Consider the following 25,559-nt stretch of genomic DNA (forward strand, 5'->3'; position numbering starts at 1 on the left):
AAACAAGGGTTTTTACTATTTATCTCGGTTCTTCTTGCAAAAACACCAATCGAGAACCTCCAAGGACATAGCACAAGCCATGTAACCCCAAGAGAAAGGGAATATGAAATGTGCGCCAGGATAAAATAAAGGATTAAAAAATGAGCAGAGCCGGAGCTTGTGGAAACTGAGCCGTTCCCGCACTCATCACATGACCGCCTCATGTTTTCACTTTTCACAACCCTGGCATGGAAACGGTTTGGTTTTGTAACCATCCAACTGGCAGATTCCTTTCTCCTGTTAAATAAAAGATGTAGCGAATATAAGAAACCAACATATTAAAGCAAATTAAATCTAATATCTCCAGTTTCTATACAGACCCCGACATTGTAAGGCATTCTTCCTGCAGGACCCCTAACAATTTTGACAGCTTGCACTTCCTTTTGCAAAACAATCCGACAGTTGATGACTTGCATCCATCCAGTTAATTTTAGATATTTCCTTTCCCTCCAGCATTTGTTGCAAACCAGCAAGGTCAATTCGTAACCTTTCTGGCTTGCACATTTCATAGAGTGCACATTACCCCACACTAGGTAGAGTTATAACATAGCATTCAATGGGTATATGCCATTGTACAGAATCTGAGACTTCACGTTAACGTCTGTAACACCCAGTTGCATTTCAAAACAACTAGCCTTGCTTTGAGCACCAGTAAAGACTCTTATCAGTCCAAATATACCTGTGACAAAGCTGGTTGACCCTCATCGTGGGCAGCATGTTAGCATAGTGATTACAAGGAACAAAGAAAAGTACAGCACACGAATAGGCCCTTCGGCCCTCCAAGCCTGCGCCGACCATGCTGTCCGTGTAAACTAAAATCTTCTACACTTCCTGGGTCCGTATCCCTCTGTTCCCATCCTATTCATGTATTTGTCAAGATGCCCCTATCGTCCCTGCTTCCACCACCTCCTCCAGCAGCGGATTCCAGGCACCAACTACCCTCTGTGTAAAAAAAAAAACATGCCTCATACATAGAACATACAGTGCAGAAAGAGGTCATTCGGCCCATCGAGACTGCACCTCTCCTCTAAACCTTGCCCCTCGCACTTTAAACCAACTCCCCCTAGTAATTGACCCCTCTACCCTGGGTAAAAAGTCTCTTGACTATCCACTCTGTCTATGGCCCTCATAATTTTGTAGACCTCTATCAGGTCGCTCCGCAACCTCCTTCGTTCCAGTGAGAACAAACCGAGTTTATTCAACCGCTCCTCATAGCTAATGCTCCATACCAGGCAACAACACACTGTTCCCAAAATGCTCCCCTACTGAAACTTCTATCACCTGGCTGGGCTACCACTGTGGCTTCACAGCGCCAGGGTCTCCGGTTTGATTCCCAGCGTGAGTCTGCATGTTCTCCCCGTGTCTGCATGGGTTTCCTCCGGGTGCTAAGGTTTCCTCCCACATGTCTCGAAAGACGTGGTACTTATGTAACTTGAACATTCTGAATTCTCCCTCTATGTACCCGAGCAGGTGCTGGAATGTGGCAATGAGGGGCTTTTCACAGTTACGTCATTGCAGTGTTAATGTCAGCCTACTTGTGACAATAAAGATTATTATTATATCTGGCACTTCAGAATCAACTTCAAACTCTCTCCAACTATCTAACTTTGCTTTGCGTCTCTTATAAATTTACCCTCGTTTGTTAGAAGCCACTAAAACTCCATGATATTGGGGGCTTCCACTTCTCATTCGATTTCTAAACTGCTGAGTGGCCCTTTTAATTGTCTAATCTGTTCCGGCTATGACCTCCTGTTCCACTTTAATGTCTGTTGGGGCTACTCGTGTGAGGTCACCCTCTTGCACTATCCGAGGCTCTTTCTCCAGCTCGAGATCATTTTCTGACACAAGTCACTTCTGGACTTCTAATCGCTGCTCTTTCTCACTTTCCACTTTCGCCCCATTTTGCCAGTCCATACCCTTTACTTCTTGGCCACACATTCAGCCAATATTTGAATGTACCAGTAACTTTTTCTGCATGTCCCACAATTGTCACATCCCTCCATTTGTTGGACCGTTCTACAATATATGCCACCCGAATACCTACTCTGGCAATTGGCCTTTGAATGTGATAATGTCCTGATAGGATAAACTGCAGATCCACTGTCTTTACAAAAATATTTGCATTGTCACACTCGATGTTAAGTTTAATTTGTGCCGATAGAAAGAAGGTTTACTCAACAACATAGGTATCTCACTGGAGACCACATTCGTACTTAGAAAATGGCTTACCCCAGTTACTTTAATGGAATTAGAGTATTATTTAGCGGCCTCGATGTGTTGTCTAAACTAAGTAGTACTTTAATGTTCCTTATCGTCCTGATGATTCTTACCACTCAGTGAATCAAGATAATGTTCGAACCAATCTGTCCCACATACTATTGTGCAGGTACTATCTTGGATTGCACAGTTAAAGAATCCATGACTAACCTGTTCATCGTAGGACTAAATCTCCTTGTGATTGATATAATTTGTTTGGATTCATCACTATCTTCATCCTTTTCCTCAGAATTCTCCTTGTCATGTGATGTTTTGAGAATGCTGCCTCTTTGCTTTGGGCTGCTCACTGCATTTCAAATCACACCACAAACATGTATTAACTGTTCCTTAGGCGGCACAGTGGTGAGCACTGCTGCCTCACGCGCCAACGACCCGGGATCGATCCCGGCTCCGGGTTGCTGTCCGTTTGTCCACTGGAGTTTGCACATTCTCGCCCGTCTGCTTGGATCTACTCCCCACAACCCAAATATGTACAGATAGGCGGACTGGCCACATTAAGTTGCCTCTTAATTGGAAAAAAAGGATGAATTGGGTACTTTAAATTAAAAAACTGTTTCTTGGACATTCTTGGATACATTCAGCCATTGTTTTTATTCCAATTTTGTCTTCTGCTGTAATAGTCACATCTGCTAACGGTGCTTTCATCCCCGTTCTGTCTGCCTTTAATCCTTCCATCGGATTGACACCCATGTTGATTCTGCACCATTTCTGAATCTAGCAATCATCGAGTCTTCTATTTTAAAAAAATTATTTTTACTAAGGTATTTGAAAATCTTTATAAAAATAACATGAACAATGACATCAACATGGTATAATAAACATTCCCCCACATCCCAATCTTCACATACATGAACCATAAAACAACAGGCCGGCCCCTGTTTTCTCAGTAAGTCTCGCACCTGCAAATACCTAAACCCGTTCCCTGCTGGCAATTCAAATTTGTCCTCCAAGCCTTTCAAGCTGGGAAAGTTCCCATCTATAAATAGATCCCCCATCCTTCTAATTCCTGCCCTTTGCCATCTCCGGAACCCATCATCTAGCCTACCCGGTACAAACCGATGATTGTTCTAAATCGGGGTCCAAACCGATGCTCCCTCCTATATCTCTTATATCTCCTCCATTGCCCCAAGATTCTCAGGGCCGCCACCATCACCGGACTTCTGGAGTATCGGGCCGGTGAGAACGGAAGAGGTGCTTTTATCAGTGCTCCCAAACTGGTGTCTGCATGATGCTGGCTCCATCTGCTCCCATGCCGACCCCTCCTCCACTACCCACTTCCTAATCATGGCTATATTAGCCACCCAGTAGTAATTGCAGACGTTCGGCAGCACTGACCCCCCCCCCCGACTTCGCTCCAGCAACACTTTCTTCACTCGCGGGGTTTTACCCACCCACACAAATCCCGAAATAACCTTATTCTCACCCGCTTGAAAAAGGCTTTTGGGATGAAGATGGGGAGGCACTGAAAGACAAACAGAAATCTGGGGAGGACCGTCGTTTTCACGATCTGTACCCTCCCTGCCAGTGATGGCGGGAGCATGTCCCATCCCATTTGTTCTATCAGCCGGGATAGGTTTAACTTGTGCAGTGCCTCCCATTCCTGGGCCACCTGGATTCCCAGATATCGAAAGCTCTTCCCTACCCTTCTAAGCGGCAGCTCTCCCAGTCTCTTCTGTCCTCTTGCCTGGATCGCGAGCATCTCGCTTTTCCCCATGTTCAATTTGTACCTCGAAAAATAACCCAGGATTCGCATTACTTCCCCCATACCCTCCAATGGGTCTGAAATATACAAGAGCAGGTCATCTGCGTAAAGAGAGACCCGGTGCTCCTCCCCCCCTTCCAGTTCCTAGAGGCTCTTAACGCCATGGCCAATGGCTCTATGGACAGAGCAAACAGTAACGGGGAGAGGGGCACCCTTGCCTCGTCCCTCGGTGTAGTTTAAAGTACCCTGACCTCAGCCGGTTCATACGCACACTCGCTACTGGTGCCTGATAGAGCAACCGCACCCAGTTACCACGACCTCCACCTCCCCTCTTTCTGATAACGTTCATAATAACATTCAAAAGCCTTCGAACATTGGCCTTGAGTTGCCCACCCTTTACAAATCCCGTCTGGTCTTCCCCCATTGCCCCCAGGACACAATCCTCTATCCTTGTGGCCAATATCTTAGCTAGCAGTTTGGCGTCCACATTCAGTAGAAAGATTGGCCTGTATGACCCACATTGCTCCGGATCCTTCTCCCGTTTCAGGATCAATGAAATCGAGGCCTGCAACATTGTTGGGGGGAGGACTCCCTTCTCTCCTGCTTCATTAAATGTCCTCACTAGCAGTGGGCTCAATATCTCCAAAAACTTCTTATAGAATTCCACCAGGTAGCTGTCCGGCCCCGGGGCCTTGCCCGACTGCATGCCCTCCAGCCCCTTGATTATTTCCTCAATCTCAATTGGGGCTCCCAGCCCTTCCACCAGATCCTCATCTACCCTCGGAAACCTCAATTGATCCAAAAACTGCCTCATCCCCTCCACCCCAGCCGGGGGTTCCAACTCGTATAATTTACTAGAGAAGTCCTTAAATACCTCGTTCACCCCCGCTGGTTCTAATACTGTTCTCCCGCCTCTACTCTTTACTTTACCTATCTCCCTGGCCACCTCTCTCTTCCTGAGCTGGTGCGCCAACATTCTGCTCTCTTTTCCCCTTACTCGTTAATCACCCCCCCTTGCCATCCTCAACTGTTCCACAGCTTTCCCTGTGGTCAACAGCCCAAACTCCGCTTGTAACCTCCACCGCTCCTTCAGTAGCCTCGTGTCCGGGGCCTCAGAGTATCTCCTGTCCACCTGTAGCATCACCTCCACTAAGCTATCTTTCTCAGCCCGTTCCCCCTTTTCTCTGTGGGCCCGTATTGAAATTAATTCCCCTCTGACCACTGCCTTCAGAGCTTCCCAAACCGTCGCTGTGGAGACCTCCCCCGTATCATTTGTTTCCAGGTAGTTCTGGATGGACTTGTTAACCCGGCCACAGATCGCTTTGTCCGCTAGCAACCCCACATCCAGTCTCCACAGCGGGCGTTGTCCTCTCTCCACACTAACCCGTAGATCCACCCAATGTGGGGCATGATCCGATGCTGCGATTGCCGAGTATTCAGTATCCACCACCTCTGGTATTAGCACCCTGCCCAGAACAAAAACGTAGATGCGAGAGTATACCTTGTGGACATGTGAGAAAAAGGAAAACTCCTTCTTGAAATTGAAAATCGCTTATTGTCACGAGTAGGCTTCAAATGAAGTTACTGTGAAAAGCCCCTAGTCGCCACATTCCGGCGCCTGTCCGGGGAGGCTTGAAAGTGCAAACCTCCATGGGTCTACCCCCCCCCCCCCCCCCCCCCCCCCGGCATTCGCCATTCCCAACTTCCCATTTGTCCCCTAGTAACAGTTCCTCTCCTGTCAGCAAAGCAGCTTCACTTCACCCCCCCCCCCCCCCAAGCAACAACACTAGAAACCCAACCCCCCCCGCGCTGCGCTTCCGAGAGTCAGCTGGCCCATACTCACTTGATAGCACCTGCCCCGTCTCCCCATTATTCCCACCCCCCCCCAAACTTGGTCAAACATATATTAAAAGCATCACATTCCCCAGTAAACAAACATCAGATATAAAACAGTGAAGAATCAGCCACTTTAGAAAAAAAACACCCAAAAAACAGAACCAACCCCAAAGACCATCCTTTCTCTCACCAGCTCCCTGCAAGACAATGTTACCTTTAGCCATTCAAACAGACCCTTATTACACATCGCAGCCCAGCACAACAAATCACCACAGTACTTCTCCAAGGCTTCAGTGTCTTTTAATTCGCCTCCAGCCTCTTTTCTTTAATTAAAGTCCATACGTCGTCTGGTGTTTCAAAGTAGAAGTCCCGTTCCTCGTGCGTGACTCACAGACCGGCTGGGTACAACATCCCGAACTTCACCCCCTTCTTAAAGAGGGCTGTTTATGCCTGAATAAACTCAGCTCGTCTCTTGGCCAGATCCACGCCCAGGTCCTGATAAATGCGCAGCTCACAATTCTCCCACTTGCTGCTCCGTTCCTTCCCACCGCAGAACGTGTTCTTTATCCAGGAATCGGTGAAAGCGTACCACCATCGCTCTCGGTGGCTTGTTCGCTGGTGGCTTGTTCGCTTGGGGCTTCTTCGCAAGGGTTCTGTGCACTCTATCCACTTCCAGGGGCCGAGAGAAAGCCTCAGCCTCCATCAACTTCTCCAACATGTCCGTCACGTAAGTCCTCGCATCCGATCCCTCACTGCCTTCAGGGAGGCCGACAATTCGAAGATTCTGCCGTCTGGACCTGTTCTCCAGGTCCTCCAGCTTCTCCTGCATTCTTTTCTGGCGGTCAGTCATCATCTCCACCTTGGTCTCCAGCACAGTTATGTGCTCCTCGTGGTCGGACACCTTTTTTCCACTTCCTGGATCGCTCTCCCGTGGGTCTCTTGATTCTGCACAACTCGATCAATCGAAGCCTTAATCGGGTCCAGCGTGTCCTTCAGCTTGGCGAAGCAATCTTCAAAAAACTGCACCAGCTGCCCCGTCGACCACTGTGCCGTCTCCCCGCCGTGCTTTCCCGCGTTGCTGGCTCTGCTTGCGTCTTCCTTATAGGACTTTGTTGTCTCACACGGCCACTTCTGGTCCAATTCTCCATACACCGCAGGGGTATTTCTCCTTACTGTTTCACTCTTCACTGATTTATCCCATAAAATCTGGGGAAAAACGGGGGAAAAAGGTCTAAACGTCCATCTCAGGCGGGAGCTGTCAAATGTGCGACCTACCTGGCCGCCACCGAAAATAGAGTCTTCTATTTTTTGTATCACCATGGAACATCTTGTGTTTTATGAAGACTGAAGGAAATTACTATTCTCAAGGAATTGTTTTATCAACCCTTGCTCCAAAAAGGCTTTCTGTAAGAACCAACATTAGTTAAAAATATATTTTAAGCACGAATATTGATCAACGAATCCCAAGTTGAATTTTGTCAACTTTCTATGGAGCCTGTTAAAGTGCAGGACATATATTCTGTGGAATAGCTGTCTGTTTTCCGAAATCTCATCAAGTTTTAACTATGTCTTTTGGGGATTTCATAGTTCATCTGTCTAGCAAATTTCATCCACAAACTCTTAAAGGTCCTAATCTAAATCACTTTTCAACTGATGGGCATCCATCTCACAAAATACTTTACCTCTGACTATACTTGTTCGAAGTAACAATGCCAAGGCCTTGCCTTGCTTCCTCTTTGTTAAGTGCATAACTCATGACTACAAAGCCACTTTATCCACTGACCACGTGGTTCAGATATTAACTGTATTTTAGTTGTGTACTGGGGCTGCGTAGGAGACACTTTGTGAAGCTATGGTATGGTTGGGTTAGGTCTATGCTTGTAATGTTTAACTCTGCAAATAAACCGAAGATTGAATAAAGATTAGCTCCTGTAATGTTCTTTGTCATGGCAACCCAAAATTGAACATCAGACTCTTAAAAACATCAGAGGGTAATCATACCCCAAAAATCTGCACTTGCTTTCTGCTATTTTCCACAATAGTGTTAGGACTTCTCTTGGTTTCAGAGCTTCACTTTTAGGCACCCATTCTTTTTTACCATGTTGTATTACAGAAAGCCAGGTTGTGACGGATAAAAACTGAAGTCAATCTTTATATGTTTTGATGAGCATTTATTCAAAGATGCACTTTCCAAACATGTACCTCCGAACACAACAATCACAGTTTTTGACTGTTGCTATTTATAGAAGCATGAGTGAATCCCCAATTAATGCCCAGCACTCGGATTCAACTAAATATAACTGACATGTTTGCCTCTTCCTCTGCTATAAATGCATTCATTGATAACATCAACATAATCCGTTTTCAAGAGTCTCACATTCCTCCTGATTACCTTTTTCCTAATGTATGTGATTGTAAAATAAATTTTTGTTGTTTTGATAACTGCGAACTGATTAATAAGAGACAATTGAATTTGATCATCTGAAAATTCAATCTAACTTGCATGTCCAAGGAAGGGTTTTTCAAAACTTAGTTTCACAAGAAAATATATGATCTTTCCCCAGTTCAAGATCTAAGTGGAGCTTGCACATTTTTGAAAGATTTAAATTTTATTTCTCAGTTTTAAAATTCAAGTTGAGCTAATTTTGACTTTATGTTGTCACCCAAATTTCGTGTCTATTCTGAGTCTGTAAGCTTTAAAGTAAATATTATGAAGTGTATCGCATGTCTCAGCCTAGACACTGTACATCAGACAAAGAAAATATGAAAGCTTGTTGCTTCTAGCTCTTTGTTATTTAATTTAACTGTCATTTCTTTCCCATAACTGCTTTTCACCACTGTTAGTTGAAGGCACATCTGTTCCTATGCTTGTCAGAATTATAAAATGTTAAAAAGAGAAGCAGCACTTAGCCTCAAACATTTGATAAATCTGTTTTTTTTTAAAACTAGATTGCAAAGTCTATTAAATAGGAGGAAATGAATTGCCAAATGTCAGGAAAATGTTGGTTTATGGTTACTCTGATTTATTGGATGTTCAAGTAAAATTCTGCATTTTTAAATTCTTTTTATTATTATTGTGACAAGGACTAAGAATAAAATCGCCTATAACGGGTAGAAATTTGTCCAGGAGAGGAAGGAAGTGTCAGTCAAATAAAGCAGAGCTGGAAGCAATGAATGTTAAATGTTTTCTTCGGTCTGACGTGTAGAATCTGTGTTTAACAATGCGATGTATTTTAAAACACGGAACTTAAAGCACGATTGGTGTAGCTGTCTTTGACCTGTTGCGCCAGTAGGGTCGCACTGACCCTGCTACTTGATTGTGCCCCACAATGGCATCCTCAAAACTATTACTTGTTCAGAAAACAAATTTTAGCACCTGATCGATTGTAATTTCAGGAGCTGCTTTTTTATCATGGGCACATTTAATCTGATCTATGGAGCTAAATCTTTCACAAAACTGTCACTGGTTTATTGTTGCCAATATTAAATAATGAACCGTTCATCATTGTGAAAACAGTGCCGAAAATGTTTAGTCTTTAATGCCTGTTGCATTTAACATACTGCTAAGGGAAAAAAAGGTAGTTTTAAGGGATTTATATTTGTAATTGGTAAACAATAGAAATATGGTATAGTATTGAGTAGGTTTAATTTAATGTTTCTCTGCTTGGAAAGGTAAATCCTCTAGTTAGATTAATGCTGAACAAAGATGTTTGTATATTTATGGGTTGGTTAAGTTCCAACTCTTTTTATTGTGCTGCGAGAGGGCAACGGCGGAAAGAATAAATTAAAGCCGTAAGCATGTGGAGGTTGCTTAGCAACTGGAGCTAATTCAATTACTGATTGAACTTGCCGATAAATGGTGAGAGAGAGCAGCTCTCTGCTCTGCTTGAAGCAATTGGTTCAGTAAGCTAGAGAGGGAACGTTTCCCTCAGCTTTGCTAGAAGAAAAGCCGTAACCTGCATCATGGTCAACAATACAAGTGCAGTAATTTGAAGAGCAGCTAGTTCATGAAACTAGAGAAATGAAGAGAAGTAAGTCGGAGTTAAGTGAACAGAGACCAAGATATTGTTCAGAAGAATTTATGGAAGAGTAAATGAAGTGTTCTGAGTTAAAGAGACATTTGCAGTCACCATAATTAAAGTGGGACGGCAGCCTTCAAAGGTTAAAAAAAAACACCTGATGCCATTTTAATACAGTCTGGGAATCAAGAGCTAAAGCGATTGTGAGCAGTTTGCACAACAATCAAGACAAAGAAATCATAAAGGGGTTGGTATGAAAACCTGGATTGAGTTTGCTGTTAAAAGTGGGACGGAAGCTTTATTTAAAAGTGTCAGTTGAAAAACTTGATCTGTAGCTCAGAATGCAAACCGCCAAGGGAAAGCGTTGTAATTATGCAAGAAGATTTTAAAGTGTGTTTAAGAGTGGAGTTTGGAAATTCACATGTGACAATCATCTGGGGGGGGAGGGGGGGGGGTGATTCGGAGGAGACATCCTCAAACATTCACTTAAGGTTCAGAGTGGAGAGTGTATTTGCCCACAGTCACCTTGTGTGCTTAAAATGAACTTTCTGTTAACAAGACCATTGTAGATTAAGATGTATTTCGTGATCCTAAAAGCTGTGTTAATTGTTAAGCTCAGGGGAGTGTATGGGAATATTGTATAATCCAATTTTTCATGTTTTTCTTTCCTTGTTAAAACTAATTAGCAGTCCTGTAACTGTTCCTCCACATTTTCAATTTTTATAAAATGTTAAAGTTATGGTGGTTTGAGCCAGGGTTCCATTCCAAGATCTTCCCATCCAGTTACAACGCCAACTGGGATCGTGACAGTACACCGCAGGGTGCAAAACACCTTTTAAACTTGTGTTGTTGATCAAAATACGGGCTGCTTGTTGTAAGAATATCGTAATGGTTGTTCCTGAGGGTATATCTGAAATTTAAAATTGTGTTGTAGGTCCCTGGGCTTTCAAATTAACCATTAGTTTTGGAGGGTGCTCAAGTTTGAGGTGTTCAGCTTTGTCCTACCTGGGGGCAGATCACCTGCCTACTGTTTTCTGAGAGGAAAATTATGTTGCAGAAATGAAATAATGTTGATGGAAGGAGAAAAATTAATTGCATTTTATGCCAGAAGAATTGCAGGTTTTCCAAATAATAAGCGAAAGATGAGTTTGACAGAATAGCCTGAAGTTTAGACTGTGTAGCCTGTATCATTTAAATGCATAATTTGTCAGATGGTAGTCATGAGGATTACTTAATCTCTTGGTACCAATATGCTTTCAGGGAAAAATGCAGTTAACCAGATGTATTTTATTGTGGTACCGATATGCTGCCTGTGTGTTAACTCTCAATCTCAATTTACTCCCATTTCTACCACTAAAAACGTGCTTTCTTGTATGTTATTGAGATTTCACATGGACAAAGCAGTAACAAGTTTGGAAAAGGATAACAGATAATTTTTCATAACTCGAATGCTCTTGTGGAAATTTTGTGTTGCCACCATCACGCTTTGCAGAAATTGCAGTGAATGCGGAAATTGCATTGAATGAGCGTTGTACGTTGGAAATCAATTTGGGGCTAGGGTAGCTAAAATGTTAGATGATGACCAAATATATGGATGGTTTGTGTGACAGTTTGTTTTTATTCGCAATAAGGAGCCAGAATGGTCAACCTTGGTTGAGAAACAATTGGCTTTTAATTGTTCTGGTTGGGTCATTTCTGAGGGTCAGTGTAGGGTCGACTAGGAAGGATTGTAGGATACAGAAACTCCTGTGGGCTGATGAAATTAGACTGTGGTACAAATTATAGGAAGTAAGTATCAGAATAAAACTTAAAATGGGTATGGAATACTCATTATATACACCCCTCCTGATTTTGCACTGGGTATGATAATGTTAGTTTTCATAAATCTGGTCTAATTACTTAATACCTAAGCATCATTTAAATTAATCAAAAATAGTGTGTAGTTAGAAGAATAAAAAGTGCATGCTGATCATCAGAACTGGTGGTAATTTTATAGTTAAAAAAACCTTCATAATCGGTGTATTATCCTTCTTCACAAATACTACACCGTGCTCTTTGAAACGATGGAAATTGCATCAGTAAAATTGAAGCTCCTGGGAAATTACTGTGAAATGATTGAATTTAACCTCTCGAGTTATACAAGAGAACATGTGAAGTAATTTTAATGGACTTTTCTCTTTCCAAAAGGTAGGATTGATGCTCGGGCTTTGAATTAAGGCATTTCAGATCAGAGATTTTTGTCTGCCAAGCATTGCGGTTGACCCTTTTCACCATTCCGATTTGTTCATGTTCATCATGTTGCTGTAGAAATAATTTGTGTGCATTATGAAGCTGTCTGGATTTTTTTTTTGTTTACAAGGTCTTAAATAGAATTTAATTGACTGGCATCTGTTTTGAACAAGCTTTGGGTCTGAGGAAAGGTCATTTTTTTTATTCCCTCTCAGACAGTGATTAGTAATCCTGCATCTGTCCTGTAGCTGTAGTTATGAGCGTCATTATCGAGAGAGGTTACTGACTTAATTGTTTGTGTACTGCTAATTAGCAGCAGCTTTTCATTAAGTGGAGAAGTTCTTTCCAAATAAACTATTATGCCATTAGCTTTAGTTTAAGTGGAAATGCTGAGTGGCATCTGAGTGTAAATATAAGTACAGCTAACAAGTATGTTTTTAACATATGAACATCCTTCAGAAAATAAGATCTGCCTTGAAATTTAAAGATCCGGAGTCCGGATGTGAAATTACGATTGAACTTGTTGAGCATGTTTTATTTTTTTTCAACGATATAAATGAAACAATTAAAGCATATCGAGCTTGACTTATGTAAAACCATTTTTCAACAAAATAACCAGTGGTGAAAAACGCAGATCATTACTCGATAAATAGCTTGAATTTAAAAAAAAAACTGCATAGCAAAGGCATGAGCTGTGCAAGGTTTGCAATGTTTTAATCCAAGGCACAAAAGCTTGAATAACCTTTTTGCCTACAATCAATACACCCCTTGTTCCGATGAAAAAAATCCAGAAACATAGCTTGAAATTAACTGTTATTTTTAGGTATGCAGGTAATTAATAATATTCCCCTAGTGATCCTCCTTTTGTTCAAGTATAAGACCACTTTGGCAAATAACCTTTGGCCTACAAGACAGTTTTGAAACATGTGCTGATTCACCGTAACATTTTCTCCGTTCCAGTTCCTGCCTCACACAAAAAAAAACAATAATGTGCACAGAAAAAAAAATGAATATGGAGTTGTTCTAGGGCAAAATAGCAAAAGTGGTGTGACTTTAATTTAGAGTGACTTAGCCCCACATATACATTTGTGCTCAAAGGGAAATCACTTTGGATTATCAGCACTGTAGCGCACTGCATAAAATATTGAAGGCTACTTTACTTTCTAAAGGTGGCACTCCAGGCTAGAAGGGCTTTGAGCAAATTTTAAATTTACAAATAACTGACAGAGGTAGCTGATGAGCTGTGAACAGCATATGCTGCCTTACTTCGAAAATGTCGCATCAGCTGACATGTCCTTTCCTAATAACAGAATTGTTGCATTTTCCTCTGATGTGATTTAAGGGGAAGGAGAGCATTATTGCAATGTTGGGAGTGAGCTGTAAAGTTTTGTTGTGTTTGAAATCACCTTTCAAGTTAAATTGAAAATAGCACATAAATTCAAAGGACAGCTTTTTTAATTGTTTTACTTTTGCAGTGAGATTATTTTTCTCTTGCCGCAGTGAGTAACTGGAAGTTTCAGGTGTAGTATTTAAGGGGATTCAGATCTGCGACAACATATTAAGTAGCTGATGTATAGTTATTTTATATGTAGCTAATTATCAGAGAAAACTTTATTGGTGAAATGACAGCTAAAGCTGGTCCAGGTTGGGCAGCGGCTGACAAAAGGTGTGAAACATTCCCATGACCTGTTGATTTGCAACAGTGATTTTTAGAACTTGTCTACATCACCACCCAGCATCAAACATGCTCAGGAAAGGGTAGGTACTCTTCCTCTTCTGCTCCTTTCTCCAAATTAAGTCCGTTGTAGAAGTGGGGTGATGCGAAAAATATATTGTAGCTATTAGCCCAAACTGTTAGTTTCTCACTGTTGATAGACAACATCAGCTGTGATTTGAGCCTGTGATCATGCAAATGCAATTTTAATTTCCAAGACAGGAATTTGAGTTGAAAGATTATCTGGTCCGTCCAGACAACTTATTTCCCCCACCCCACAGGTCCGTACACCATTTAAATGTTTCTTTAAATGATCCTGAGGTTATAACCTGCACAACATACGAGAAGCCCATTCTATTAGCTGATTATTTGCAATGAGGAAATACAGCAGTTCCGATTTCGCTTTTTGTTTGAATCTGTGTCTCTTGCCCTTCTGTTATGATTTAAGTAGGGTGATAGTCCAGATTTATCTATTCTATGCCATCTTTAAAATGTCTCCATGTTTCACTTTGTTACCTTTTTTCAAGTCTTTAAAATGACCAAATCCCAAAGGTCAATCTTTTAATACTAGAGATTGATGTTATAGCTCTCTTTGGCATTGCCTTCAGAATTTGCGCCTCCCTGACTAGAACTAAGTGTAGTCCTCAAGGCAAGACCTGAAAATAGCACTTTACAGTTGGTTTCCTTCAACTTGGTCTCTACTGTAAAGTTCAGTTTTCTTTTGTTTTAAAAACTGTCCATAGTGATTGATTTGCTAAGTGCCAAACATGTTACGTTTCTTTGATGCCTTCTAACTTGATCTTTAATTTTAGAATTAGTTTCAGGTGAGACATTAAACTAAGGACCACCTCTGCATTTCAGGGGAGGTAAAACATTCTATGGCATTTTTCCAAGAAGGGTAATGGAGGTCTCCCAGTGTCTTGGTTGATATTAAGCACTCAATTAACATAATCAAAATAGATAATCTGCTCGTTTATCTTGTTGCTTGTGGGACCTTGTTATGTGAAAATTGACTGCCTGTTTTGTTCATACTGCAGCAGTGATTCCACTTGCTTTGCCAAAACGTTTTGTGTTACAATACGCAGGACAAATGTAAGAATGCCAAATATCAAAACATCAGAACTTATAACTGAGATGAAAGCATGCCAATTGGTTGGCAAGTCAGCTTTGACTAGCTGAGGCATTACCGCATAAAAAGCCACTTTTGTTGTTGTAAATTAATTAATTCCACTAAGAACTCAGTGATGTTGTACTTTAGTATTTCTCAAGTGAATAGATAGGGACACGTGTTTAAGCTGAAATTCCATATGCGCATTCACAGTTAAATAAAATATTGATGTATTGCTGAAATAAGACATTTTCTCAAACCTTTTAATCTGGCACTCAGGACAATTGCAAGAATACCAATGTCGGGAAAACGGCAACTTTATACAGTATGAGCAGAGGGTGCTGATCTGGTTGGCAAGTGGACTCTGATTAGTAGAGGCTTTGCCATGGGGAATGCACCAGTTGGTGGTCACTGACAGTTAACTGCCAAACATCGTTTGAAGTTTAAACCCGGCAGCTTGACACATGTTGATGAACAAATAACTATTAATTTACAGGGACCATAGAAGTACTGAAAGCCATGCAGAATCTAGGAATAGAACCTGACGTGGAAACCTATGCCAACTATGTGCAGTCTTCGTTTGACAGCGTTGAGGTAGCTCGTACCCAGCTTGAGGTTTGTATCAACATGTTTTCACACCAATAAATTGCAATTACATAGCACCTTTGGAGTAATAAAACATCCTGAGACTCTGAAAAAGACAGTAAATTTGCTTTATACAAGCTTGCTGCCATTGAAGTTGCAGACCACTAGGGTCGAGAGCCAGAGGACACTGATCTGAGGTGATTGACAAAAGAAGCAGCAAAGGCGTGAGGAAAAACCTTTACACAGAGAGTGGTTTGGATCTGCAGTGCACTGCTTGAGTGTGTGTGGAGGCAGATTCAATCATGGTTTTCAAAAGGGAATTGGATAATTACCTGAAGAGCAGAGCTACCAGGAAAATGGGGCTAGTTGAGTAGCTATTGCAGAGAACAGGCACAAATAGGATGAGCGAAAAAGCTGCCTTCTGTAATGTAATCATTCTATGGTTCCATGATTGAATAGTTATAGTGTCTAATAAACTAAATAAGCTTACAGAAACATAAAAAAATTGAATGATTCAAAATTAACTATGTATAGAATATTATTTTTTTGATCTCCAACTATGTTTCTGAATCAATTTTTGATTTAGTTCATTAACTTCACATGCAGCTGTTTGCCTTAATTGTTTAGTTTTTTTTCTCATTTTCGCTAAGATTATGTGCTGCTCCTAAATGCATGGGGCTGGATAAAGGATTTGTTTATTTGTTTGGAATAGGTAAATATTTCACAGCATAAACTTTGCAAAGTTACAAGCCTTTTTATGAAGTGTTTTTGCATAATATGGTAGGTCTGGTTAATGGGTCAATGGAAGTCTAACATTGCCAGTTAAAAGAAGAGAAAACTGATGGTTGCTTTGTCTATAAAGGAAAATGGATGTCTGGTCAATACGATTGGATTTTATGCCTCTGAACTCCGGACAGAAGCTTTAAATGGACATCTGGGCAACGTTTATTCTATGTGTAAGTACGACAATGTCCAGCAAAATTACCTCTTAACCAGATGGATTAGATAAATATTGTCATATCCCGTGAGTTTGATCTGGCTTTTTAAAAATCAAACTTGTGTTGATTTTTAACACCAGGTGAAAATTTCCTTGGAGCTACTGCTGCTCAGTTGGGGTTTCCTCTGCACTCTGGAGGAGTTAGAAGTAGAGTAGAGCAGTAGGAGGTTTGATGAAATGCACCCTCGAGGTTTTTGCAACTTGTTATCACATGTCGGTACAATACAAGTAAATAATATATCATAAATACAGAACTGGCACTGACATTTTACTTGACTGTGATGTATTAGCTCAGGAATATACTTGAACTTTCAATAGAGACACGGATCAGTTGATCAAAATGACACCATAAAAATATGTAGAGTTTAGAGAAATTGACAAGGAAACTGATGTATTTGATAATATAATCTCCGTAAATGAGTGGAACCGTGTCAATGCCGGTTCCTGATCTTTTTCTAATAGCATGTATAGAGGTTGCTACACAGCTGCTGCTTTTCTAATTTGCTGCCGGGCTTACAATGCAATTTTCTGCCCTTATCACCTTATCACCAGCAATATGAAGTTAATGCTGTAAAAAGATAAATGGATGAATAGAATATTCTTCTACCGTCATTTCTTTATTGGAAAAAAAGTAGCAGCAGCATGGTCTAAAATGAATTTGGTGTTGGCTGGTCAATTTGTCGATTTTCTGAATCTGTGATGTACATTTCTCTCCTGACAGTATCGTCGCCGACGAATCCTGCAGTGGATTTAAGTACTTTCAGAGGCAGTCTCATTTTAGGATTTAAAAGGTAAGTTGGCAGTACACAGTATTTCGGGAAGAAAACTCTAGCATTTGAACAAATTCTGTACAGTTGAAGTGCCCGTCAATATGATATTGATTTGGTTGATTAGGCTAAGTTGCAGGCCTGTGTAAAACTTGCACTGGAATTGAATATTCCACCAATTACTTAACTGGTTCATACGTTATTTTAGCAGAAATATGGTTGTTTTTATTAGGGCCCCATCTGCAGCAAAATCGACATTGAATGGCGACTGAACGTGTTTTTTTAATTTACCTAGCAATTATAATGCCATGCTCCAGTGAAGCATAAGTATTTAAAAAAAAAAAAAAAAAAAAATTTTTTTAATTTTGTTTGGTCAATCGTTCCGATATTCTAGATGATTATAAAAATGGTGCAACCTCTGGCATGAGCGTGCTTTCTATTTTCTATAGTAATGTGTTAACATGTTAATGACACCTCAGATTTGTTTAGCCTGAATTTCTTTATTCATATATATCTCTGCTACCCAACTATTGAGTTTTGGATCAAAGATTTTTGTGCTTGATGGTATTCTTGCCATATCAACTCAAGTCTCTGTCGAATAGACTCTGAATAACCCATGCCAGGTGTATGTAGCAATGGCATTGAATGTTTCTTTTGATGAACTCAATAGCATATTGGTTTGTTGGTGATCTGGGAAGTCTTGAGTAAAATGTCGCTGCCACAAATGCGAGTGAAGAAGATTTGGAGCACTGCAAAATTGACCTGTGTGAAGAAAGGGCCAGGGATCATTTGGGATGACCCAGGGTGATGGTGTGGGGTAGTAAGAGAAGCATTATTTGAGTTGTTCTGGCTACATTCTGGTGATTAGTACCACTGAGCTGTACAACCGAGATGTTGTAGGTGGATGGGGTGATTGCCTACATCGAAGACTGGAGAGAGGTCAAGGACCGTGAATACATCATAATCGCAATCAGAGAGGAAGTAATTTGTGACCACTAGAACTATTCTTGTGCTGTGTAAGTGGCACAGATCAGATTGGAAGCATTCAAACACACAGGAATGGTTTTGAGATTTGGAAGGGAAAGTGAAGTTGGAGGAGTTGATAATTTCCAAGACAAGAGGGGTGGAGGGTAGAGACCGTTGAAAAGTTAGATGACTTAAATGCTTGATCCCAGTTATGTCACTTTTAAGAATTTTGAATGCCCGATTCATATTTTTAAAAACAACTCTGACAGGTGTTGTCAGATCTGCTGGAGAGTGATCAGGAATGAGAATTACGGTTGATTTTTCTTTAGCACGGGGGCATTCAAGTCAACTGTAATTGTTCTTGTCGACATATGTGTACTGAACATATATTCGTGTCTTCATGGTGTCACGAGGCTCTGTCCCTTTATTTTTGAAAATATGATTTTTCAGTTTTCAACTGACAATTTTGCTATTTGAACTGTGATGCAGCAAACTGTAAAGCATCAGTATTTTAATTTTGTTTGGTCAATCATTCAGATATTCTAAATGATTGTCTAAATGGTGCAACCTCTGGCATGAGCACGCCTTCTATTTTGCACGACCACATTCCGAGGTGCAGGTGCACAACTAACAAATCGCCCTGAGGAGTGTGTGAAGGGAGGGACATTTCCCATAATCCAGACACTCATTGAAACTTATGACTGTCTGAGGAAGAGAGATCAAAAATGTAAAAATACCGGATAACGAAGCAGTGGCTACGACAAACCGTCGCACCCAAAACCTCCTGGAAATGCACAATGCATGAAGCATTACAAGGCAAGGCTGCCTGACCACAGGCAGTGTCAAGAAAGTCTTCAGTGGAAGATACAGGCTGAAAAATGCTCTCTCGCTTTCTCTCTTTTGGGATAAGTGTCGCCCCATTCGAGAAGCCAACTCAACTAGAAGCTTGCCCCTAACTGAGATCTCTTAACAGTTGCAAGATCTGACCGCATCCAAGAAAACCAGTTAACCCAAATCGGCCGCAGCGTTTAAATGTAATGACTCAAAGCAATCCAAGAATACTTAATCATATATTATATTTTCTTTTGTTAGTTATGCCCTAACTCCCCTTATTTATGATACTGTTTGGGTGAGGGGGGTTCTGCATATGTGTGGGGAGGGTCTGCGTGTGTGTGGGGGAGGGTGTCTGCCCTTGTGTGGGGGGGGGGCACGGTGTCTGTGCGTGTGAGGGGACGGTGTCTGCGTGTGAGGGGACGGTGTCTGCGCGTGTGAGGGTCGGTGTCTGCACGTGTGTGACGGGAGGGTGTCTGCCTGTGTGTGTGTGGTGGGAGGAGTGTGCCTGTGAGTGTGGGGATACTGCGCGTGTGGGGGTTATTTGACTCCAGGAAACCTTGTTTGATTGGCTCCTTGTTCAGATTAAATAGTTAATGAGGATATATCCTCGTGAAAAAGAAACTTAAACCTTGGTTATGACCAACCAAGACGGGTGAATAGAGTGGAGTCAGTTGACCTTTCTCTCTGAGAACAATGGCAAATTGTATAGGTCAGGAAAAGTATGAAATGGTTACAGTGATGGTTTGCCCAGTGTTGTTTCCTTTAATGTGAAAACATACCATGCTTGTTGTAGAGCATTTTATGTCATAGAGATTGTAGGAAATTGTTACAAGGTGAGGCAGCTTGCCTTTTTAAAGGTATCCATAAATGGCTTGAGCCAGAGCTGTCTTAAATGCGGCCATCAGCATAACATGCAGTTTAATTTACCATCACAAGTTTGCCTTTGCTGATGGTTTGTCATGATTTTGTTGAACTCATTCAGTATCTGCATTTAACCGTTCTAAGATTGCTGAATGCAGAGTAATTCCATTTGTTTTTACAACTGAGTCCCAGAATGTGTGATTTATAATCCTCTGATGCAAATGAGAATGAAACAAATTTTAACCCGAACAAAGAATGCATCCATTGCAATTATAAGGGTTCTGTAAAAAGTTAATTGTCATCGTCACCTTTCCCTTGATTCGAGGATGACGTCTGTTATGGGTTGTCCTGCCATGGGTTGGCTTGTGACTGAGCAGGTCAATTCTCAACTCTGTGCAGAAGGAGGACATTCGGCCCCATCACATCTGTACCAACCCCACTGAAAGAGCCCATCTCCATAATCTAACCTGCACTAAGGGGCAATTTAGCATGGCCAATCCACCACATCCACACATCTTGGGACTTGGGAGGTAACTAGAACACCCGGAGGAAATGCACTCGCATACTAGGAGAAAGTGCAAACTCCACACAGACAGTCATCCGCAGCTGGAATTGAACCCGGGTTCCTGGCGTTGCAAGGCAGCAGTGCCTAACCATTGTCATTGTGCCACCCTAAAAGCAGCGCAAAGGCAGGGACTTGAACCGTGACCCTCAGATTAAAAGTCTGATGCTCTCCTGACTAAAATCTTTGGACACTTGAGCCAGAATGCCCCCTGGGTTGTGGAATCCAGATTACAGGATTTGCTTCCTTTTTTATACTCTTCTATGCCGTTAATGTTAAACATAATTCCAATCATTTATCAGTACATGGGTACTTGATTCTAGTTCCTTGAAATCTCTTGGTAATTAAAGCTTTATTTTCAAGTGCATCCTAATGAAGTACATTTTAGGGATATGAATTTGCGCACTCCTTGGTTTTGCAGGTTCTCAGCATTGTGATCAAAAACTTAACAATGATATATTTCAAATGGAAAGGATGAACTGTGGTATTTGCAAATGTGCGAACTGACATGAATTTGAGAAACTTGACACAAATTAGCAAAAATCTGCAGTATTAAACAGTACTATTTACCAGTAGATGGCAAATGATTCATAGTGTAAGGCTGCTGGTAATGGAAACGATAAGGAAAGCCGTTCAAAATAAAACAGATTCTGGGAATGCAGAGGAAGTCCACCCTGTACAACCCTTGTGCACACAGCCTTTTGTCACCTTGTCCCTCGTTCACACAGTACTGACCTAGTCCATGCTGTGTAGTATTTACTCACTCTGCCCATCATCCAATTGATACTGAACTTGTCCTCCTGCTAGCCTGGACTGTATAGCTCTCATTCTGTTGCCCCGGTTCTGATGGTGTCTATCATCGTAGATACAGGCCGTTTCCATGAGTACAAAATTAACCAAGTTTAGAAGGGAAGACTTTTGTTTTGATTATTTTGCCGACAGGGATCAACTTTAATTTTGACTTTTATCCAGTAATTGATAAAAATTAAGTTGGACAATCTGCTAAAATATAGTGGAAGCTGTAATTGGATATTTTATTTTTGATAACTTGCTTATTTTCTGTAATTTTTTAAGAAGCTTTTGGGTTGTTCTGCGCTTCATGTAAAACTCTGGTTGTTTATAAAGATCAATTTAATTGAAATGATTCTTTATGTTCTGCTGCCCCCTGCAGGTCTCAAGATATTGATTTTTTCGCCAAGGTAAGTGCTGACAAATAAATTCACTTAGCTGCACAAGAACAGCGCAAGCTTAGACATAAATTTCTTATTTTAACACTTCAAATATGGTAGAATTTTGAGACGCATCCAAATCCTCTGATTTTCCCCATGTAAATTTTTTTACGCCTTTTAATAAATCAGCGATTCCCTGCTATGAAGTGATGTAGTATTTGAATTGATTGCTTTAACCCTTTCTTATGTTCTTCAGTAATTAGTTTAAAATTGCCATGCACTAAAACATTACTTGTAAGCGTTATTTTTATTTAATGTGTCCACGAGCTCTATTAGGATGGCCGGAAAAAATCTTTTGTGAGAGCGTGCCCTCGGAAGATGTTCACATTTTGTTCCGTTTTATTTCCTAAAGCAGGTTAGCTATTGAGCAGACACTGTTCCATGCAATGCTTTCCAGATGAAATGCCACAATATACTGTTGATTAATACCTTTATCGAAAAGTGCTTTGTTATTTAGAAAATACAATTTCAAACACTGCTTGTTCTTGCGTTCCTCTATCACCTACAATATATTATTATTTTGTCTTCTCAGATAACGGAATTGTTGTACAAAGATGAACGTTATTGCCAGAATTCTCCAGGACCGACTGGTAGTGTTTCAATTTCCTTGATTGTAACTCGCCCACAAATCCGTTCCATCTAATGATGGGGCTCGAAGGATTACAGGAGTAACACTGATTGCTTTTTTTTTAAAGTGAAATTTTTAAAGTGCGTGGTCAGAAAAGCTTCAAGTATCTTTCTGCTCCATTGAGTTTTCTTATTAATCAAAAACTTCAGCTGCTTTTGTATTGGTAGCTTTTTGCTAAGTTTAAATAAGAAATTGATGGGTTTGCTGAGAAGAACTAAGAAATTGATGGGTTTACTGAGAAGTAATAAGTGTTTGGGCCAAGTATTGATGATGCAGTTATGATATTGGCAGTATGTTCCTGTGCATCCCGAGTTTTTTTTTTTCTGTTTTCCTTCCATTTAGCATTCTTTGCATTGAATTGTTTGCCATATATGCTGCCAAAGCAGCATGATGTACATGCCGCATTGATGATTGTTGCCATTTCAGACACTTAAACTTGAGCTTTTAAAATGATTTGTATGAGATTAATCTTGATAATGCAGCAACCTCAATGATTTGTGGGATGATTATCTTGTTTTTTTCTCCCCTTCTTACAGAAGTTGTTGGCTATTTTCTTTATAATTTGATTGACAGCATGAGTGACTCTGAGGTGCAGGCCAAGGAGGAGCATTTGAGACAATACTTCCATCAGCTGAACAAGATGGTACCATTTCTTTCTAGCATAATGCATGTCATGTATGACATGTATCTATTATTCTTAAAAATGCTGCTTTTAAGTACACTAGATTTCATTTAATGACATAGCTGGAGTTGGGAAGGCAACTTACGTTTCGAGTTATTCCAGTTACAGAATTTCCAGACATTTCTTTCAGTAGCATTTAATTTAAACTTGTTTTGTTTCTTCCAGGATATAGTAATCCCAGCGACTATCTACAGAGGAATTAGAAACTTGTTGGATGCTTACCACGTCCCTGAGTTAATTAAGGTAGTTTATGACACATTTGTCTTTTTCCTCGTGTATGCAGATCTTTTTCTACAAGTAATGTGCTGTTGTGTTACAGATACTGTGTAGTGGATCAGGAAATGTTGGCTGAATAGGTTAGTGCACATCAGGACAGGTCACTCAATCTGGTCACTGTGATTAAAGAGAGAATTGGGTTTATTGTGATACCACTTGTGGCTGAATAGCTCGTGGCATATCCTATCTAAGTTTACCTTTGAAGGGCAGACCCTTGAACTGGGTAATATAGGTGTCCTGGCACCTGTGAACCCAAGAGGAGGCACTGTCTTTGAGAGGAGGCAAGAAATTAGGAATAGAAGAGAGACAGAATAGCCAGTTCTTGCATTTCATCACCTTAAAACCCACTTTGCCCTTGCCTATCCTATCGTGCAGAGTAGGTATCTGCATTACTTCTGATATTTCTATTGTGAAGAATGAGGTTCAGATATTTGACATTGGTCCATCCTGAAAGGCACTCAGCTGGTATAAATAATGTAAAAACAAACCTGGCCTAGCACAGTGGCTCTTAAATTCCAAATCAACCCAACCTGACAGCCGAAAGTTATTAACCCACCTGAACTAATGCCCATGTCTTTATGCATTCGTAAAATGTTAGATATCTCGACCAACTCAGTAATTGGGGCTGACATAGTAGCATTTTTTTTCCAGCAATGAAGGGTATAATAATCTTTGAAAACAGTTTTCTCCATTCTGATAATGAGCTTCCTTTGTGTTAAGTATACTATCTTGATTAGGTACAATGCAGATCAGAAGAATACATAGCTCTCCACTGTCGCCCCAGCACTGCACTTCATCTCCAATCTAATGTAACGTTTTGAGTATAGTTGCTGATTTTGAAGGTTTTGAGGTGGCACTGCTTGTATCCCATGTACCAATATCCAGTCAGTAGTCACTCGGTTATCTCTGGTTCAATAACCAGGCTGCTCCAAAAACATGCTGCTCATTGTGGTTTTTTAAAAAACTAATTTTTACAGGGTGTGGGCATTCTAGGCCAGCATGTGATGCCCATCTCTAATTGCCCTTGTGTCGGTGGTAGTGAGCTACCTTCTTGAGCCACTGCTGTCCATCTGGTGTAGGTACACCCCCAGGGATGGGAGTTCCAGGATTTTGGCCCAGTGACAATGAAGGAACGGTGATTTCCAAGTGAGAGTGGTTAGTGACTTGAGGCAAACTTCCATGTGGTAGTGTTCCCATGTATTTGCTGCCCTTGTTCTTCTAGATGGCAACAATATTACACTTAGAAGCTACTGCTGAAGGAATCTTGGTGAGTTACTGCAGTGCATCTTGTAAACAGTACACATGGCTGCCACTGTTCGTCGGTGGTGGAGTGAATGAATGTTTGTGGAAAGTGCCAGCCAAGCGACCTGTTTTGAAGTAGATGGTGTTGACCTTGTGTTGTTGGAGTTGCACTCATCCAGGCAAATGGAAAATATTACATCACACTCCTGACTTGGGCTTTTAGATGGTGGACCGACTTTGGGGAGTCAGGAGGTCAGGTGAGTTACTTGTTGCAGGATTCCTAGCTTCTGACCTGTGTAACCACAGTATTTATATGGCTAGTTCAGTTTCTGGTCAATGGTAAAGTCCAGGATGTTGATAGTGGGGAATTCAGCAATGGCAATGCGAATATCCGTGGGTGATGGTTAATTTTTTTCTTGTTGGAGATTAGCATTGCTTGGCACTTGTGCGGAGCGAATGTTACTTGCCACTTGCCAGCCTACGGCTGGATATTGTCCAGTCCCTGATATATTTGGACAGGAAATGCTTCAGTATCTGAGAAGTCGCGAATGGTGCTGAACATCCCCACTTTACACCTTATGATGGAAGTCATTCTGAGGCAGCTAAAGATGGTTGCGCCCAGGACACTAACTCTAGGAATTCCTGCCGTGATGTCCTAGAACTGAGACCTCCAACCACCACAACCATCTTCCTTTGTGCCAAGTATGACTCCAACAAGCTGAGAGTTTTCCCCTTGATTCCCATAGACTTCAGTTTTGTTAGTTTCTTCAATACTATTGCCGGAATATCATCAGGGCCCATAGCCTTTGTGGTATCCGGTGCCTTGAGCCTTTTCTCGGTATTGCATGGAGTAAATCAAATTGGCTGAAGACTGGCACCGATGATGTTGGGGACCTCCAGAGGGGGCCAAGATGGATCATCCACTCGCACTTCTGGTCAAAGATTATTGTGAATGCTTCAGCCTTTTGCACAGATGTGCTGGGCTCCTTGATCATTCAGGATGAGA

The 25,559-nt window shown here is 41.2% G+C and overlaps 1 protein-coding gene across 2 annotated transcripts in view; it reads left to right on the forward strand.

The window, feature by feature from the left end:
* The window catches only part of lrpprc (leucine-rich pentatricopeptide repeat containing), a 182,181-nt gene that overhangs the window by 62,859 nt on the left and 93,763 nt on the right, over positions 1-25,559 (forward strand). For both annotated transcript variants that reach the window (XM_038813544.1, XM_038813552.1), the window contains exons 12-18: positions 15,421-15,539; positions 16,372-16,465; positions 17,228-17,297; positions 21,668-21,695; positions 22,258-22,315; positions 22,890-22,996; positions 23,201-23,278. In XM_038813544.1, coding sequence (XP_038669472.1) covers positions 15,421-15,539; positions 16,372-16,465; positions 17,228-17,297; positions 21,668-21,695; positions 22,258-22,315; positions 22,890-22,996; positions 23,201-23,278 — 554 coding nt within the window. The remainder of the gene's footprint in view (positions 1-15,420; positions 15,540-16,371; positions 16,466-17,227; positions 17,298-21,667; positions 21,696-22,257; positions 22,316-22,889; positions 22,997-23,200; positions 23,279-25,559) is intronic.

This window comes from Scyliorhinus canicula, chromosome 1, assembly GCF_902713615.1.
Source record: "Scyliorhinus canicula chromosome 1, sScyCan1.1, whole genome shotgun sequence".
NCBI classification, from domain to species: Eukaryota; Metazoa; Chordata; class Chondrichthyes; order Carcharhiniformes; family Scyliorhinidae; genus Scyliorhinus; species Scyliorhinus canicula.